Source organism: Gossypium hirsutum, chromosome A10, assembly GCF_007990345.1.
Source record: "Gossypium hirsutum isolate 1008001.06 chromosome A10, Gossypium_hirsutum_v2.1, whole genome shotgun sequence".
NCBI classification, from domain to species: Eukaryota; Viridiplantae; Streptophyta; class Magnoliopsida; order Malvales; family Malvaceae; genus Gossypium; species Gossypium hirsutum.
Genome location: NC_053433.1, coordinates 108,404,939 through 108,425,469, shown reverse-complemented (window position 1 = coordinate 108,425,469; position 20,531 = coordinate 108,404,939). Strand labels below are relative to the sequence as shown.

At 34.0% G+C, this 20,531-nt stretch overlaps 1 protein-coding gene across 3 annotated transcripts in view; it reads left to right on the top strand.

Moving 5' to 3' along the window:
• LOC107896255 (disease resistance protein At4g27190) overlaps positions 1-20,531 on the top strand; it is a 36,031-nt gene that overhangs the window by 12,409 nt on the left and 3,091 nt on the right. For all 3 annotated transcript variants that reach the window (XM_016821367.2, XM_041078019.1, XM_016821369.2), the window contains exons 2-5: positions 3,852-5,516; positions 6,327-6,389; positions 6,482-6,570; positions 6,715-6,846. In XM_016821367.2, the coding sequence (XP_016676856.1) occupies positions 4,244-5,516; positions 6,327-6,389; positions 6,482-6,570; positions 6,715-6,846 (1,557 nt within the window). In that variant the 5' untranslated portion in view covers positions 3,852-4,243. The remainder of the gene's footprint in view (positions 1-3,851; positions 5,517-6,326; positions 6,390-6,481; positions 6,571-6,714; positions 6,847-20,531) is intronic.

Sequence of the window (20,531 nt, the reverse complement as noted above, 5' to 3'; positions counted from 1 at the left end):
ATATTTAAGCTTAAATAACCAAAGTATTTGAAATATCATTTTTATGCAAATAGTACACATGAGGTATATAATTCCATAATTATGAATAAACACATTTATCAAACATTTTCCATATTCATATATCAATGTCTCATGTCTTCATATATCAATAACTGTCATTTTCATGAATTCCGAGTTCAATTTCATAATTATTTGTCTCGTGTTCAATTTATTCCATGTCAGAACTTTATTCATTAAAACATTTGAATTACTAATACATATGGACAGTACATTCAAGATGAACAATTATATAATCACAAATGGATTTATTTATCAACCAAGTTCTATACTCATATCTTATCAACTCGTACTTCCTTCTATCACATAATTCCATGTAACACTTACCAAACTTTGTCAAATTAGTGAACATCTTACAGAATTGAGTAGTTCGTTTTCTCGATGCCATAGTTTAACTATGGTCTTACACATCTTCACATAATGATGCCATAGCCCAGCTATGGTCTTACACATATTCATATATCGATGTCATAGCCCAACCATGGTCTTACACGTAATCACATATCACATATCGATGCCATAGCCCAGCTATGGTCTTACACGAATCACATATCTCACTGATGCCATATCCCAGATATGGTCTTATACAGTAGCATATATCACACCGATGCCATATCCCAAATATGGTCTTATACGGAAATCACTTGTCACTTGTAGCCAAAGCTACCACTATTCACTGATCAGGTAGCCAGAGATACCATTTTTCACTAATCAGGTAGCCGGAGCTACCACTTTTCACTGATCAGGTAGTCGAAGCTACCACTTTTCATTTGTCATTTGTCCTTGATCAGATAAGTGTAGCCGAAGCTATCACTTATCACTTTCACTTGTCTTTGATCAGATAAGTGTAGTCGAAGCTATCACTTATCACTTGTTGCCATGGTCCAACCATGGTCTTTTCCTTCAATTCATCTTATCACTGAACTGAAATGCTCAATTTGATCATTTATTCAATTTTCATGCTTTTACATTATTCACGATTTTATCATCAATACATATGAAATAACACATCATGAAATTCATAAAATTAACAAAATACATATGAAATAACACATCATGAAATTCATAAAATTAACAAAGTCACTAAAATTTAGCTATATAAACTCACAAGTTCAATTTTTGTATTATAACGATAATCATAATTTCATAATAAATATTCCAAATAAAACATTATATCATTTCTAATCCAACACTTATCGATTATAATCGGGCATGTGATCAATTTATACACGAGTCATTCATATATTTTTCCTCCTCCTCCTCTCCATCCACATCCTTGGTATAAATAACACACTTGTAAGTAACCTTATCCATAATTTTCACTATTTACTTATGTGAATATTCCAGCTATACACCCGTGTCATAGTCACTAAATTATTTATATCTAAAGCTACGGAACTCCAAATTAAGATTCGTTAATTTTTTTTGAAACTAGACTCATATATCTTTTTAACATAAAAATTTTATAATTTTTGGTTGAGCCAATTAATACAGTTTATTCATTGAAGTCACCTCTGTTCTGCTGTCTGATAGTTCCGATCCTTCTTCACTAAAAATTAATTATCTCCTCGTACAGGATTCGAATGATGTTCCTGTTTGTTTCTCTTGAAAATAGACTCATTCAGGATTCTAAACATATAAATTTAAGCCCCTAATTATTTTTATCCAATTTTTTATGATTTTACAAAGTCAGAACAGGGGAACCCGAAATCATTCTGACCTTGTCTCACAAAATTTATCATATCTCGTGATTTAAAATTTCATTGCTTACATCATTTCTTCTATAAGAAACTAGACTCAATAAGCTTTAATTTCATATTTTATTCATCCTCTAATTCCATTTATAAAATTTTTGGTGATTTTTAAAATTTAGACTACTACTACTGTCCAAAACAGTTTTAGTGCAAAATGTTGATTTCCATTTTGCCCCAAATTTCACAATTCATACAATTCAGTCCTTGCTCAATTAACCCCTCAATTAAGATAATTTTATCAATTAATACTTTTACTAGACATTATAAGTTATTTCATAACTATTGAAATTCATAATTTTCACATAAAACTCTAACTTCAAACTCTTTTACAATTAGGTCCCAAACATTCACTTTCTATTTAATTCTTTCAATAAAAATCAGCATATAAACAATTTAAAGCTCTAATTCCATTCCAAATAATCATATACTTCCAGCACATATTCATAGAAACTTTCAATTTCTTTCATAGAATCAAAAACTAATGAATTCAACAAGTGGACCTAGTTGTAAAAGTCACAAAAACACAAAAAATTTAAGAAATAATCAAGAATTGAACTTACTTGAAGTAAAAATATGAAAAACCAGCTTAAGAGAACTCTTCCATGGTGTTTTTGCTGATGAGAATGCAGAAAAATAAAGAGAAATATAGATAATTCCACTTTCCTAGCTTTATTAAGTAAATTTTGCAATTTTCCAATTTTGCCCTTAATTCTCCTTATTTTCTTGCTGATTTCATGCCCTTGCCGTCCAGCCCAAAGAGACCTTGGGTCTATTTGCCTTGTAAACCCTCTTTATTTTATCATTTGAGCTATTTAATCATTTTCCATAATTTTGCATTTGATACAATTTAGTCCTTTTTGTTCAATTAACTATCAGAACTTTAAAGTTTCTTGACGAAACTTTAATACTAACTTATTAACACTCCATAAATATTTATAAAAATATTTATGGCTCCATTTAAAATTCCCGAGTTCTCGATACCTCTTTTTCGATTCTAATTATTTTAATATTTATTTTTAGTACACTATTCACTATTTCAAAATTTTTCCTAACTTCAGATTTAACTTATACTCACTAAATTAATAATATTTTCTACTCATTTGTCAAATTTAGTGATCTCGAATCACTATTTTGACACCACTGAAAATTAGGCTGTTACACTTAAGCTCTTTATACCAATTGTTGGTATTTTGAGAAGTTGGAGATAACATAAAAAGAGAGAAACACAAAGGAAAATACTTAGCAAATTTTGATGAGCTGCTATCAAATTCTCATCATCACTCATTTCACATGAATTACAATATATATATATAGGTGTAGTGGTTAAAAATAATCAATAAATCCCACTAAGTATGTAAAGTTAAAACTTACACACAAACTGAATAGGTAAATCAGTACCTAAAAACATCAAATCAATACTAAATATGCTTGTTTCAATACGTTAACCTTAACAAGCAAATTTTAAGCAAAACATTAATAACAGAATATGTGAACCCTTGCACTTCAATTGGGGGGTTCACAAAAAATGTAACTACTCACACTTTGATGTGTGTGCAACTTAAGTTGAGCTCCAACTTTGATGAGCTCATGTCTTTGGGTGAGCTCACAACTTTGATGAGCTCAAAACTTCAAATGAGCTCGCACATGTAGAGCTTGCATGCTTGTTTGAGCTCGCAACTTCAAGTAAACTCGTGGCTTTACAAGTTGAATTTATCACTGTATGAATGATCACTTTGCATTCAATAATTTTGGTCAAAAGATACCAACTAAATATGCCAAGTTAAATTGGCCTGTCATATGCACATTAAATTGCAACTGGAGTTTGAATCTAGTCATGTAATTGATATTAAGAAGTGAAAATAAAAGATGGAATACTATTTGATATATTGCCAGTGGAGTTTTTGGACTCCATAATATAAAGATAGGCAAATTAATTATCTCTTAATTTGGCTAGTACTTCAGTTTTATGCTATACAGAAATGCATTTCAAAGTATTTTAACTGTTAAAGTAATAATGGTTTTTTTTTTTTTTGCTCGTAGGATTATACTGAGCAGCATAATAATTTTGGAAGGAAGATTCTTTTGAGGTCACCAAAAGAAGTAAAAAAAAGCATCAAAGAAAATGCTGAACTTAGTAGCTAATGTTGGTGGATTAGGATTGTCTAAACAACCTAAGAAAGAGACTCAACGGGCTAGCAAGGAGACTAGTTTAATGGACAATAAACAATCTGAGCTACAAGAGCCTCCAAATTCTCCTTCATGGATTGCTATGTATTTGCAGTCATTGTGATTTGGTAGCTATTCCCCCTTTATTCTTTCACAAACTTCAAGTGTTGGATTTGTCCCATACCAACATCAAAGCATTGCCACATTCTCTTCCGAACGCCTTGTTTGCACTAAAGAAACTCTTGTTAAGAAAGTGTAAGCTCTTCATGAAATTGTTATCACATGTTGGGAAACTCGACAATCTTGAGGAGCTTGATCTTGATGAAACTGAGATAATCAGTATTCCCATTGGTATTGGAAAACTAGTGAAGTTAAGAGTCTTGAAGGTATGCATTTATGGACAGACAAACTTCAGCAAAAGAAAGCAGTTGCCATCAAACATGGTGCTTCATCCTGGGATGATATCGAAGCTCTCCTGCTTGATCGAATTAAGCATTGATGTCGATCCATCGGACAAGTGGTGGCATGATTCTGTTGAAGAAGTTGTAAAAGGAGTATGCAACCTAGAGGGGTTGAGGAGCCTTTGCTTGTATCTACCAAATTACCAACTTTTAGATTATACTTCATTCATATATCCTTCATTATCATGTTTCAGATTTACTGTTGGTCACCATAAAAGGAGAACCATCTCTCGTGTACCCCATGAAGTTGAAGCCCAATTCACAAAATGGGACAAATGTTTGAAGTTTGTGAATGGTGAAAACATCCCATTTCAAGTAAGAAAAGTACTTAAGTTTACTTCATCGTTTTTCTTGGACCGCCATGAAAATGCTTGGAGTTTATCTGAATTTGGGAATGAGAACATGGTAAAGCTGAAGTTTTGCTTGTTGGTCGATTGTAATAAGATGGAAACAATTATTGGTGGAGCTGAAGTTGAAACCATTCTCGAATCACTACAATATTTGAGCATTCATTACATGAAGAATTTGACAAGTATATGGAAAGGACCAACTCGTTCTGGTTGTATGTCTAAGTTAAAGTTCTTGGCATTGCACACATACCCCAAGTTGATCAACATTTTCTCAAATGTTTTGCTCAAAAGTTTTGTCAACTTGGAGGAGATTATAGTGGAGGACTGTCCCCAAGTGACCAGCCTTGTAGGTCATATATCTGCCCGAGCAATGTCAGATGCTTTTCTCCCAAGTTTGAAAAGATTGTTTCTTCTTTATCTCCCTGAACTGGTCAGCATTTCAAATGGCCAATACATTGCACCAAAATTAGAGATGATAGGCTTCTATAATTGCCCAATGCTTAAAATCCTATCAAAAAGGGAGCTGTCAAGCAAAACTCTAAAAAAGATTAAAGGAGAAAACCAATGGTGGGAAGGTATAAAGTGGAAAGAAACAGATTGGGAAACTATGCCAGATTATCTAATGCATATTTTTTCTCCAATCAATATTGAAAAAGATGTGATGACACAATTGGTAGAAGATAGAGATGTATTTGAAGCTTTGACTCAAAATGAAGGCCAACAATCAGGTAATTTATCTTAGAAATCTTAAAGTTTTATATTCATTTTAACTAATAATGATGTCCTAAACCTCTTTAGCTTTAGATATTGTATCCATGACATTTGGCCAACGAAATGCAAGGATAGATGTAAAATGTGTTGAAGAATTTTCTGATTCTATTAAGAAAAGTTTTCAAATTATTGTTTACCGAGAGCTAATGGACTCACAATATATTTGAAATTGTCTTTTGGGAGGTTTTGTCTCCCAACTTTGCCACACAAAGATCTGCAAAATGCTGTCTGATGCTAAATAGTCCGTAGAGTAGGAGCAACTCATCCTCTATGGAAACTAATGAGACATGGTGAGGCTTGAACCTATGACCTAGGCTATGGGCTCAATTCTCACCAAGCGCAAACCTGAGTTTCTTCGGTGAGAAAAGCACTCTCGCTCTGTGTACCTTGATAAGGATGCAGACGCATTTTGTAGACCTTTCTATTAGTGCAGTTGGGAGACAAAACTCCCAAGGATAATACTAGACCTATTGAGGGATCTGTCGGCTTTCAACGGATTACACTTCGGAAACTTCCCCGGAACGGGACCATCATCCCTCAATGTGTATCACTTTAAACATATAAGTTTGAACTTAGTACTGGGTCACCTATAAAGCAACTAGTTGTGCTGGTTTTTTTATTTTTGAAAAAATGATGAAATGAGAACAGACATCTTAATCCTATGATATATGGTAGGGAATATAACCAGAGTATTGGTTCTAAGCTTTTCTCATTCATCTCACTAGCAAATATTGGGATTAAACTCTCCATTACTTTTAACATTGCAGATACTGCCTTGTGCACTCGGAAATTGGTTGACAATTATGCACAACAGAAAGGCCAATGGGCAGGTAAATTTTTTTCTTAATTACGAGTATTGTTGATGAGTTTATCGTTATTCGTTAACCCTGTTTATGCAGCAAGTATTGGTTATTATTTTCAGATTGTATGGTGAAGTCCGTGCCATCACCATGCTCGCCCATTCTTTCATCCTTGACTCGACCTTACTTACCCATCACTCCACCGTTAAATGTAAGCATATATGAACCACACTCAACATTAGCTTTCTCCTACTAATTGCGTACTCGACTTTAGCAGTAAAGATTTTCAATTTTTGTTTGTTTGTCTGTTTGATTGATTGATATTTGATGATCTAAATCTCATTGTAACAAATAGGTTAAACATACAAGAAGGTTTTCGAAAAGGCAGCTTTCGAATTTGGTAAGCTATCCAAGTCACAACGAGCAAAATAAAAGTTCAGAAAAGATGAGCCTTGGTCTCGGTTTCTCCTCACCACTTGTGAATAGGGTAATGACAGTTTGGCTCCTATTGGTTTTGAAATATAATATATGTTATGTTTATTTCAAGGTTTCATAATCGAATAGGTGGTTTTTCAATTTAATTAATTAAATTATTAAAAAATCATAAAAAATAAAAAATATATATTAAAAGATTTAGTTCAATTACGAGTTCAATTAAACCGCAACTATGTTAACTAAATCAGATTTTAATCCTATACCTAGTACTAAACCATTAGCTTACGAATCTTCCAACGATATAAAAAATTTAGCTAATTGTAGATAGAAAAACAATATAAAATATATTAACATGAAGCATGACAATCTAAAATTAAATAAACTAAAAAAAACTTAATAATATAAAATCTCTGAAAGACTTGTTTCAATCCACAAACAAACTGAGAGTTTAATACTACTATAACTATGACTATAAAAAGAAAAGAAAAGAAAAGAGAAGAAGCTTTAAATTTATTTCTAATCTAAAAAGTGCTTTTGGACCAATTTTAGGCTTGAGAAAAGTATTTTTTTCTCTCAAAAAGTAATTTGTATTTAGAAATATTTTTTTCCTTAAAAGTGTTTCTTAAAAGCAATATTAAGCACACCCTTAAGGTCTTATTACATAAAAAAGTGTATAAAAGTACTAAAAAACCTAAAAACAATAAAAAATAAATTAGAACTCATTTTACCACTAGTTTTAAAATCAACTAAAAGACTTAAAATTAATTAACAATCACTTAAAAAAAACAATGCAAATGTGAGTGAATAAAAACTTAAAATCTGTAATTTATATTGGTTCATCACCAACCCACCACAAAAAAAAATTATTCCTAAAAAATAAAACAAATTTAAATATTCTATCAATTTGTTCTTGATTTTTAAAAAATTTAAAAAAATATATACATAAAAATTTTATTAAAAAAATCAGAAAAATATATAAATATATATTGGAATTCGATGCTAAAAAAGAAGGAATGGCGAAGAAGAAAAACAAAGAATTTTAGCAACTAAATTGTCTACAACTTTTGTTATTCTATAGGTATATATCTTTAAACAATGGAACAAAAGTATTTACCAAAAAAAAAAACTTCTAACTATGAAAAGAAACAACAGAGATTTTATATTAATGAACATAAAAAATATATTATGCTAATGAATTCTAAATCTCTTAAATACCTGGAAAACATGACTTGCAATCAAGAATCTAGACACTATGTAGCTTCATCTAGCTCACATCTTTTCTGCGATCCCAGTTCACATCCTAGTTCGCCAAAACTAGTTCGCCACTTGTTGAGGGTTCGCCAATTTCTAAGAGTATGCCAAACATAGAGGGTTCGCCATGTTCAGTTTTCCATATGTGTTCGCCTTGTGCTGTTAGTTTGCCACTCTCAAAGAGTTCACTATTCTTGGAGAGTTTGCCAAGTGTGCACACTTCATGAATGGTCATATCGCAACACTCCTCCTTGGCCTTCATGCTGTGAACACCAATTTCGTTTCTCAGTTTCTCAAACCTTAACTATTCAAGTGGTTTGGTCAGAACATATGCAAGTTGATTTTCAGTATTATAGTAAACTAGAGTCACTTCTTTGCTTTGGTCGACTTCTCTCACAAAATAGTACTTGATCTTGAAATGCTTCATTTTTCCATGACAGACTGGGTTTTTTGCAATTGCTATGATAGATTGGTTGTTGCAAAAAGAATGGGTTGCTTCATCCTGCACAAGATTCAAGTCAGACAAAAGTTTTCCCAACCAAATTGCTTGGTTGACTGCTGTTGCTACATACTCTACTTTAATTGTGGATTGAGAAATTGTTGATTGTTTCTTCGAACTCCAAGAGAGTACCCAAGATCCAAGTGAAAAGAAAAATCTAGAGGTACTTTGCATATCATCCACCGATCCAACCCAGTCACTATCATTGTACCCAACAAGCTTCAAGGGGTACGCCTTTGAAAACCATACACCAAAATCGGTTGTTCCTTTGACATATCGCAGTACCTTCTTTGTAGTTTTGAAATAAAAGGTATCGTAACTGTGCATAAATCTTGACAACAAGCCAATTGCGAACATAATATTAGGTTGTGTCGCTGTTAAATACAAAAAACAACCCATAAGGCTTCGATAGGTCTTCTCATCAATATTCTGAAAGTTTTCACTACTATTGAGTTTTTCTCCAAGTGCAGCAGGTGTGTTGATTGGTTTACATTTCTCTATGCAAAACCTCTTTAAAATATTTAGTGCAAAACTCTATTAACTTATGAAAATTTCTTCTTAATCTTGTCGCACTTCCATCCTAAGGAAATATCCTTTTGTCTCCAAGATCAGACATTCTGAACATTTTCTCTATTTGTAACTTAAACTCATTTACTAAACCATCACTACTCTCAATCACTAGCAAATTGTCAACATTTAATGAAACAATCAGCGAAGTGACTTCGCCATTCTTCTTCACATACAAGGTAGGTTCGTTAAGACACTTTTCAAATCCCAAGCTTGTAAAGTGCTCATCTATCCTCGCATACCAATCTCGCGATGCCTATTTCAATCCATATAAGACCTTTTTAAGCCTATATACCTTTTCTTCTTTTCCTTTAACTGCAAACTCAGGAGGTTGCTCCATATAGATTTCTTCTTGCAAGTAGTCATTCATGAAGGTTGATTTGACATTTAGCTGATGAATTTTCCAACCCATCTATGCTGCCAAGGCCGATAATAGTTTGATCGTATCTAGCCTTGCTACTAGTGCAAAGGTCTCCCAATAATCAATGCCATATTGCTAACTAGAACTTTTCACAACCAACCTCGCCTTTAGCTTGTTAAATGAACCATCAACATTCAGTTTGGTTTTGAACACCCACTTAACACCAATGACCTTTTTGTGCGATAGTTTATCAACAAGCTCCCAAGTTTGGTTCTTGTGAATCATACTTATCTCCTGTCGCATGGCTTCTTTCCAGCCTTCTATAGTTCCAGCTTCTTCAAAGCTCATAGATTCAAGTAGAGCTACATCTGCTCACTGATAGGTCTCATCTATGGATCGTGTGCCCCTTATTGGAGTGTTGTCAAAGTTTTCTTCACTTAGCCCATCGCCAGACTGCGACCCCAACTTGCCACCATCATCATGATTTTTTTAACCCAGTTCACACAACCTTGCTCAGCTTCAATAGCACCCCAGTTCCAAGTTCTACCTTCGTTGAACACAACATCCCTGTTTACCAAAACTTTCTTGAAGGAAAGATCATAAATTTTATAACTCTTCCTATTGCTACTATACCCAAGGAAGATACCTGGTTGTGACCTTCTCTTTAACTTGCTTCGTTTCACCTGTAGCATATGAGTAAAACAAACACAACCAAAAACTTTTAAGTGAGAAACATAGATTTTATTTGCAAGAAAGAAGGAATTGTAGCAGGTATGTTATGCCAAAACTTAAACCCTTTCTCCAGACGAGTTATTCAATAGGCATTGCCTTTTAGCTATAGAGCCTTAATTCAAGAGTAATATGCTATCCACAACAATATTGTTACCTTTGATCAGAATTTCAATATTTCTGATGTGCAGGATCCATTGAGTGGCAAGCACAGAGCATACTATATTGTAATTCTTATTCTTTGTAAACTTATCCAAAGTTTTTTAGGAAGAAGAAGATTTAGAGAAATAGAGAGAATTTTGAAAGCTATAGGTAAGGAAAACACACTGAGATTTTTATTTAGGAAATTCTTAATATCTTACAAAGAGGATACATCTTCCTTTTATAGCTGAAGGAGATGTAATACAACAAAATAGTAAATAGTACACTGGATAAATATCAGACATTAAAGCATAAAGTAAATAGTACATAAAGTAAAAATAGTACTGATATCAGACATTATTTGACATAAAGCAGAATGCTTTTAATTATTAAAGTAAGATTCTAGATAAGTGGTTTTCAGCTGTTTGCATTTGAATGAGGAAGTTGAGCACTATCCATGGAATCTTCACTGCAGCAGGTCATTTCTTCATTTTTTTCTTTTTCATCATGTAGCTCTATCTTAGCAAGACTGATTTGACTGTATTGGCACGGGTAGTCCTGGGACCATTCTGTCGGATCAGGAATTTCTTCATGATATTCACGGAGAGCTTTTAGGACCTCTTTATGATAAGCTGTATATGCCCTTGGCCAGGTGTCCCATGGTGCATCAATATCTGGAGGTGGCCATATCTCAAATGGAATAATCCTATTGAGCTAGTAGAGAAACTTTTGTAACTCTCGATATTGAACATCATCTTTGAAAATATCATTTTCAAGAGTTTTGTGAATCCAGGAGGTAGGAAAGGAATTGAGCTGGGTTGCTTTTCCACATTTGACAAAATATTGAGGCTTGTAGAAGATTATAATCATATAACTTCCAGAATTACCTCTTGCTTGATTGCGCCATTGTGGGAGAGGATGAAACCAACTAAGGAAAGTAAAGAAATTTTGTTGTTCTGGTTCAATATTTCCTCTGATGGCCTTTTTCAAGTAATAAATGAGGTCAAAAATATTGAACTGTATGGAAATATGGTAAAGATGAGTAAAATACCATAAAAACCATTTTAATTCATTTGGTTGTTCAACAAACTCAAACCTTATTCGGTGAATGAAAAGATAATCTGGATAGATACCCCAAGGTTTAAGAATAAGTCCTCCAAAATTCTTGAAAACTTGGATTTGGTATTCGAACATCATGTCTCTAGCTTTTTGGTGAAAGCAATTCTTTTCCACAAGAGTATAAATTCTGGTGGATATTCAGGGTGAAGGTTGGGAGTGACGGTGTAAGGGGTAGGAGAGATGGATGATAAGGAATAAGGTCTGTACATTATGATTGGTCTAGGCCAAAAAATTCTCTTGTAAGCAAAGACTTCTGGGTTTTCTTTGGGTCTGGAAAGTAAATCGGCAAGAACATTTTGCTTTCCTGATATATGTCTGACATCAAATTTAAACTGAGAAAACCATTCTGCCCATCTCAAGAGTTGTGGATGAGGAACTGTTTTCTGTTTAAACTTGAGCATTGTGGAAATGAAGACATATCCATTTCTACCAGAAAATAGTATCCCAGAAGATCAAATTTAAATTTTGCCATACCTTTCTTGACTGCAAGGATTTCTTTGAATGTGGAGTGGTAATGAATTTCTACTTCTGAAAATCTTCCACTTTTGTATCCGCAGAGTTGTTTCTTGCCATTTATTTTTTCAAACAAAATTGCTCCCCAATATTTGTCACTAGCATCTGCTTGTAGGATTATTTCTCTATCTGAGGGGATCTAGAGTGGAGGCAAATTCTGAGTAATTTCTTTCAACCTTTGAAGAGCTTTTGTCTGAAAAGAAGACCATGGAGAAGGGTCTTTTTTGAGCATCTTTTTTAGGGGGTTAATATACTTAGAAACTTTAGGAATAAAATATCTAAGATAATTAACAATCCCAATGAATTGTTGAACTTGTTTGACAGATAAATATTTTGATGGGAATTTGAGAAGTTCTTGAGCAATATGTGGTCTTAGAGAATATTTTTCTTCTTTGATGTCCATTCCTAGAAACTGGATCTCCGATTTGTTGATCTGCATTTTTTTTTCTGATAACATTATCCAATATTTGAAAATAAAGGATTTGAAATCACCAAGGAGTTGTGCATGAATCTTCATCATTGCTGTAGAGTAGGATATCATCAATGTAAACTAAAGCATTTTCCATCAAAGGATGAAAAATCTTTATCATTGCTTTTTGGAACAAGGAAGAAGCAATGTAATGCCTCGTACCCGAGACCGTTGCCGGAGTCGAACACGAGGTGTTAATAGACTTAATTCATTACTTAAACAGCTCATACAATTCATTTTAAAATTTCCAGACAAGCTGGCTAACTGCATCACAGTCGCTTTAAAAATCATATCTCGAGTTCCAAAACTCAAAATCCAATTCCGTAAATTTTTCCTGAAACTAGACTCATATATATATCTACTAATTGTTTTTCTAGAATTTTTGGTTGGGCCAATTAGTACAGTTTATTAGTTAAATTCTCCCCTGTTTCAGGGTTCGACTACTCTGACCTCTATGTATTACGAATTAGATATCTCCCTGTACAGAGCTTCAATGACTATGACGTTTGTCTCTAATAAAACTAGACTCAATAAGGAATCTGTACATATAAATCATGACTTCTAATTATCTATGAACAATTTATGGTGAATTTCCAAAGTCAGAACAGGGGATCCAGAAATCGCTCTGGCCCTGTTTCACAAAAATTTAAACATCTCATAAAATATAGCTCATATACCTGTTTCGCTTCTTTCATATGAAAATAGACTCATCAAGCTTCGATTCCATAACTTATTTATTATTTAATTCCATTTATAATATTTTTAGTGATTTTTCAAATTCACGTCACTACTTCTGTCTGAATCTATTTTATGGTAAATTTTACCTATTTCATGGTTTCCATGGATTAGCTAGCAATTTGACATACATAACACCAAATATGATCATGATTAGCCATTCTAATGGCTAATCATTACCAAGCATTTCCATACCACTCAATAACCATATCATAAGACCATATATGCAAAATGATTATAATTCTATACATGCCATACTCAAAATATACAAGCCATTATGCCAAAATGGTATACGGATAGTGTGAGCGAGCCTCCGACCGTTCCCGATTTTTGAGCTAGCTTGTCAAAACTACAAGGAATGAAAAGGAGGGAGTAAGCATAAATGCTTAATAAGTTCACATGCAAATAGCAAGTAACACAACTATATAAGCAAACATAAAACATCATTTGCATACTCATCACCGAGACATTCATATCACATTTTCATTTACCATCTTATCATATTGTTGTTATGTTGAGTTTTCAACCCGAGGGTTAAGTACATACTTGTTCAAAGTATTCATTTCACAACACTTACCAATATGTCCCTTTCATCTTGAGTATTCCTCTATTTGAGTAAAACTTTACCTGTTGAACACATCGGAATATAATTCGGATACATGGAAAGTTTGCACATAAGTGCCACATATGTAGCCAAGCTACTATGTAACCCGCCCATAAGCGAACCGGACTCAACTCAACGAGCTCAGGCGTTCGCATCCATGAGTGAACTCGGACTCAACTCAACGGGTTCGGATGCCTAGTTACATCTCACGAACTCGGACTCAACTCAACGAGTTCGGACATTTGCATCCATAAGTGAACTCGGACTCAACTCAACGAGTTCGGATGCTCAACCATCCTAGTGACATGTCACTTGTATCCTAATTTATTCCTAAGGTTCAAACGGGCGTTTTCCTCGATCACACATCTTTGCCATCTTCCACGGAATATCGAAATTGATACTTCGGTGATAGTTCATACTCATCAAGTAATTTACATAATTACATATTATTAAAAAATAACCACAAAGCATAATATTTCATGATAATAATCAGCATCATATCATATAAACAACATTAAATTACTTAAAATGACAATTATGTTACTACATTTACACATGAACTTACCTCGTATGCGAAAATGGCTACTTTTACCATTTCGTCCACAACTTGGTATTTTCCCCATTTTAGCCCGAATTTTAGTTTTCCTTGCTAATCGAGCTTGGAAGCTTGAAAAACCCTAGCCATGGTTTCTCCTTGCTATATTCGGCCATGGGGTTGAAGATGAGCAAAATTGGCTTTTAATTTTGTATTTTAATTCATTTTACCCCTAAATGACCAAAATGCCCTTACTACTAAACTTTCCAAAAATTCCATCCATGTCCAATTTTTTGTCCATAGACTTAGAAATTGGTAAAATTTCTATTTAAGACCTCCTAATTAATATTTCAAAACTATTTCATACTAGAAACTTCTAGAATACAAGTTTTGCAAATTATTCGATTTAGTCCCTAATTTCAATTTAAGCACTTTATGCATAAAATTTCTTCACGAAATTTTCACACAATCATGCAATCACATCATAGACCTCAAAATAATCATAAAATAATTATTTCTATCTCAGATTTTGTGGTCACGAAACCACTATTCCGACTAGGCCCAAAATCAGGATATTACGAGTCTTTAATCCAAATGGCATGATTTTCCATTGGAAATGTCCATTAGGAATACAAAATCATGTTTTTGATCTGTCATCAGGATGGATTCCTAATTGCCAAAAACTTGCCTTGAGGTCAAATTTAGAGAAAATTCTTGCTTTGGCTAGACTTGAGAAGAGTAAATCTTTGTTTGGAAGAGGGAATTTGTCATTTTGGAGGAAATGATTAAGAGGTTGGTAATTAATTACCAATCTTAATTTTCCTCTGATCTGTTCAGATCTTTTATTCACATAGAAAGCTTCACATCCCCATTGAGAATCTGAGGGCTCAATCAGATCTTGTTGCTATAGTTCTTTACATTCTTTTTCTACTAACAGCAGATGATTTGGATTCATTTCCTGGTGGCTGGCTTTTGTTGGGTTGATATCTTCATTTTTCTTGAAAGGCAAATTAATGAAGAAATCTGGGTTTTTCCACAAAGGACTTGGGCATTTATTCAGGAATTCAGAATGAGATTCTGCACATGATTGGACTTTTAATTCCTTGATAGTGTGAAGGATTTTTTCAGATTGAATGACAAAAAGTTTTGTAATTCTGATAAAGGGTTGGAAAAAATTTTTGTATCTTACTCCTTCAGGGAGTATTCTAAGGTGCTGGGCTTTTTTGTAGAGGTCAAAACCTACTACAATATCTTTTTCAGGAAGTTTCGATCCCAATACTGTAGTTTTTACACAACAGCCTGGGAAAAATTGAATAGTAATTGGTTTACTAATCAGGTAGGTAGCAAAAGGGACATCAGCAGCAGAATCAAAATACCTTATATGAGGTTTCCACCATTCTGAAGGTAAAACATCTGGATTCATGATGGTTTCTACTGCATCAGTATCTATGAAGGCAATTACAGTAACGGGTTTACTGTATTTGTCTAGGTAGACTTTAACAGGTATATGAGGAACTGAGACTGTGTCAACAGTTTTGTCAACAGATTAAGCTTTAGCTTGTATCATCTGTATATCAGAATAATCTGATTCTGATTTTGAACAATCACAAGCAGGAATAGCACAGATCATTCTATCTGATGGCTCATCTTCAATAGAGCAAACAGATTCAATATCATTTTCTTCTTAGATCTTAACTCCTGATTGTCTCACTATCTGTGCAATCTTCTTGGCTTGTTTCTTGTTTTTTGGACAATTCTTTGAAAAATGTCCTTTTTTTATTACAGATGTAGCAATGATCAGATTTTGTTAACTTTCTCTTCTTCTTGAGATATCTCCATCGAGGCTTGATCTTTTTCTTTCTTTTTGAAGTTGGGAAAGAAGAATGTTTTTTGAAATGTTTTATCTTTTTTGTGCGGCAATCACACAGATGATCTTTTGGGCATTTATATTTCAAATAAGAATCATCACAGGCTCTGTCAATTCTTTTATCACCGTGGAGATAATCTTTGAATATCATTCTTCTATTGCAAATGTCTTCTAAGGCAAAAAACACCTCTTGTTGAAGTTCTCCCACTGTGATTTGGAGAATGTCTTTGTTCTGCGTTTGAAGAGCTTGATTAACTGCAACTTGAATTGGGTTTGGGAGAGACGAAAGGATGACTGGCTTGAGATTTGGATTAGGGCCTAAAGCACAAAATAACTTGGTCATTACTTTGAAACTCCTTTCCAAATCCTTCTTAACATACGAACAACATTTTCTTTTGTAGAATTCCCTTCTTTTTAATGTCAACAAATTTTCAGGGTTTCCTACAAAATGTTGATTTATGATTCTAATTGGTTGAGCCAGATCTTGAAGAATTAGAAACTGTATTTGATTATGTTGATCGATGGGGTTCCACCAATCTCTCAACATTCTTGTAAATCTGGAGAAAAACTCTATAAGAATGTTGTAATTGCTATCTTCAGTGAGCTTGCGAGTTTCTAACCAAGAATAGAATTCTTGGATTCTGTCTGGCCATTTTGCCGATAGCAGATCATCTAGAGTGAAAGTGGTTCTTCCTATGGAAGATCTTTGCATTTGTTTCTGTTGAGCAGAAGATGATTCTGGCATATCTTGCATTTCATCATCACTTGGCTCTTCAACTTTAGTTGTCTGAAATGTTTTTTGCAATTCTTGCAATTCTTCATCTTTTGATTCTGTCTGTTCGTCTGATGGGAATTCAGATTCTTCTGATGATCTTAAACTTTCTCCTGAATTAATTTCAGTATTTGATTCTGGATTTTGTACAGTTGAGATCTTAGGAATCATAGATTCTGTATAATCCTTTAAAAAATTAGTCAAAGGATTATGATCTTCTTGGATCATCAAGGATTTTGAGACTTGTTTTGGAGGAGGTGATCTTGGTGGAGATTCTTCTAAAACTGGTCTTTTTCCAAGTTTCTTCTCTATTTGATAAGCTTCACTTTCACTTTTTGCTTTGTTTTCTTTAGTGGATTTTTTCTTCTTTTTCTCAGCTTCTTGTTTTTTAATTTCCAGAAAAATTTCATACGTACTTGGTTTGGTACGTTTTGGAGGTTCTAGAAAAGTTATTTGGATTCCTTCTGCTGGGAGTAGATTTTTCTGTCTGATGGAGGGGAACAATTCAATTGTTTCTGCTCTCTGAGTAGGCTTAGAAATTTTTTCTGTATCTTGAAGAGTCTTGATTTGATCTTTCAATTTTTGGATTTCTTTTTCTCGTTGTGCAAGATGAGAAAAGAAATCTTTCCCTGGTGCTACTCGTTGTTTTGCTACTGCATCCAATCTAAATTTGTAAAAGTTGGATTAGATCTTTGACCATCTTGGTATTGTCATCTATTTTGGCTTCAACGGTTGAGATCTTTGAATCAATTCTTTTCAAAGTATGGTTTTGAGCAATAGCATTTTCTGTTTGCCAGTTGAGGGTGGCCTTTGCAGCACTTATTTTGGCTGGTGCACCTGGAATATCAGTCTGAATATTTGAAGGAATTTTTTGTGCATGGGTATAACTCTTTTCAGAGTATTCTTCAAAAGGTGGGAAATCTTTGTCATATGATGTCGTGGGTTGCATCATACACACAGCAGGAATTAGTTTTTGTGGAGTAAGAAAATATGGGTTCTTCTTGACCCATTTGTTTATTTTCTTGTTACACGGCTGAGGAAAAGGTTTTGGTTTCTTGGGAATGTTAGAAGGGGGTAAAGTAGATGATTTTAGAGGAGGAGGAGAAGGAGGTTTACAAGGTTCAGATGGAACCTGTGTATTTGGTAAAGATTTAGATGAGTAATCAACATGGTAAACAAATTTACCATTGTCTTCTTCAAGTGGTCCAATGTCTGGATCTCCTTCCATCCATCTTTTGTAAAACTCGTCCTGGGTAGAGTTTTTCTTTTTCTTCTTCTTTCCTGGATTTGATGCAGACATATTCATGCCATCAATCTAGGCAGTCATTCTGTCATCTGTACATAACTCACATGAACAGTTTAAAGCCCAAGGACAGTGTCCAGTTCTAGGTCTTTAAACATGTATAGAGGTTTTCCTTCTGCGGAAAAACTTTCTATCAGGCTTCTTTCTGGGCCTAATTCACATAATGGACAACAGCAGTCTGGATCTTCTTGGTCTTGGAGTTGTTCCAGTCTTTCGATTGGTTGCATCATTAACTGGGTCGGGAATATATTGAGATTCTGTGGATTGTGAAGATGATTATGATCAAATTAGATCTCAGTTGTTCTGTCTCCCTTTGATATAATCTGACTTGAGGTTGACTGGATTGGTTGGCTATACTCATGGAGTCGTTCATAACTAGTAATCCATTTTTCTGGGAGAAGTTTGATAAGTTCCCTTTTTAGAATCTGTCTTGAACATGAACACAATAAGGCTGGTCATTTGTGTTTACTGAGATAAGTAAGGAGTCATCTGTTCTATGCCTAGAAATATTAAAGGCATGATCCTGGATTCTGTAGAAGATCTGATAATGGAGAGTTGCAATAATAGCTGAAGCCACTTGTGGTGCTCCTGCTATTTGAATCTGAACCTTCAAAGCTTTAGTCAGATTAGGGTCTACCAATGCCATTGTAAAATTTGGAAAAAGAGTAACCATAACAAGGCCTGAGTTTAATGTTGCTTCAACAGTAGCAATGCATGCATTTTGGTATTCCAAATATCTAGAATCCAAAAGTGCAATTCTTGCAACTACAGGCTTTCCAGCTGTACCATGGTAGTTTAGAGCAAGGCGTATGGCTCCAAAATGGATGTGTGTATATCCTGCATGTTTCCATTCTGTTGGAAATTCTGTTGGAATTTCAAGGGTAACAAATTGTTCTGGAGAGGCTACATAAATGGGGAAACTATCAAACCGTGAGGCTTGAATATATTCCCTGACTTGTTTAGTAGAGCCTTTGATTAAGGTTCTAATAGATTTTACAGGGGAAAAGGCGGACTTTCTATAAGTAGCATAAGGATTTACTGTAGGAAGATCTATAGGATGTACTTTATCTTCTTCACTTAAGTTTTCTATTTCATACAAAGAAGAAATCTTCCTTGCAGAATGAGATTTCATAGGAAAATCAGGTAAAGAGATGGGGGTAGAAGAAGTTGAAGGTCGGGTTAACATGTTTTCTTCTATGATTAAGAAATTTTCTCTAAATCTATCTGTCTTCTAGATTACTAGAGACGAGTTATACTGAACCTTAGGCTCTGATACCAATACCGGTGTGGATAAACACAGGGATTGCAAAAAATAAGGAATTGTAGCAGGTATGCTATGCCAAAACTTAAACCCTTTCTCCAGACAGGTTATTCAACAGGTGTAAAACAAACACAACCAAAAACTTTTAAGTGAGAAACATAGAGTTTATTTCCAAACCATGTTTTGAAAGGAGTTTTTTCTTTTATTTCCAAACCATGTTTTGAATGGAGTCTTTTCTTTTACAGTTTTGGTTGGTAGTCTGTTCAGCAAATAAACTAATGTGTTCACTGCTTCAGCCCAAAACTCCTTTGGTAACTTACTTTCAAACAATAGACACCATGCCATGTCCATTACTATTCTGTTCTTCCTCGCGCACACTCCATTCTACTGTGGAGTGTAAATGTTGGTGAGTTGGTGATGGATCCCACCTGTTTTACAATAGTTTTGGAAGGTGTACTAAAATTTTCATTATCATACCTGACCTTCTTTAGTTTGCAATCGATCTGGTTCTCAATCTATACTTTAAACTTCCAAAATGCTTTGCCTACATCAGATTTTTATTTCAAAAAATAAATCCAACAATACTTGGTACAGTCATCAATGAATAAGAAAAAGTTTCTACACCCATTCAATGAGGGTGTTTTATTGGTCTGCACACATCAGAGTGAACCAAACGTAACCTTTCATGAGCTCATCAGGCTTTTTTCACTATGAATGGTAACCTTGCATGTTTCTCAAGTAGGCATACCTCGCAGATGCCTTTATGCTCATCAATACTGATTGTTTCTTTGACCAAACCTGCTTCACGCATTCGACTAATAGACTTATAGTTTGTATGTCTCAGTCTTTTGTGCTAAAGGTTCAAAACATCTACAAAATTAGAATAGACTTTAGGGTTTACTAGATTCCAGTCTAACACAAAAATTCTATTTTTCATCGAGACTGTTATAACTTCCTGTCCCAATAAGTCAAATGTAATGCAACCATAATTCTTAAAGACAATATTGTAAT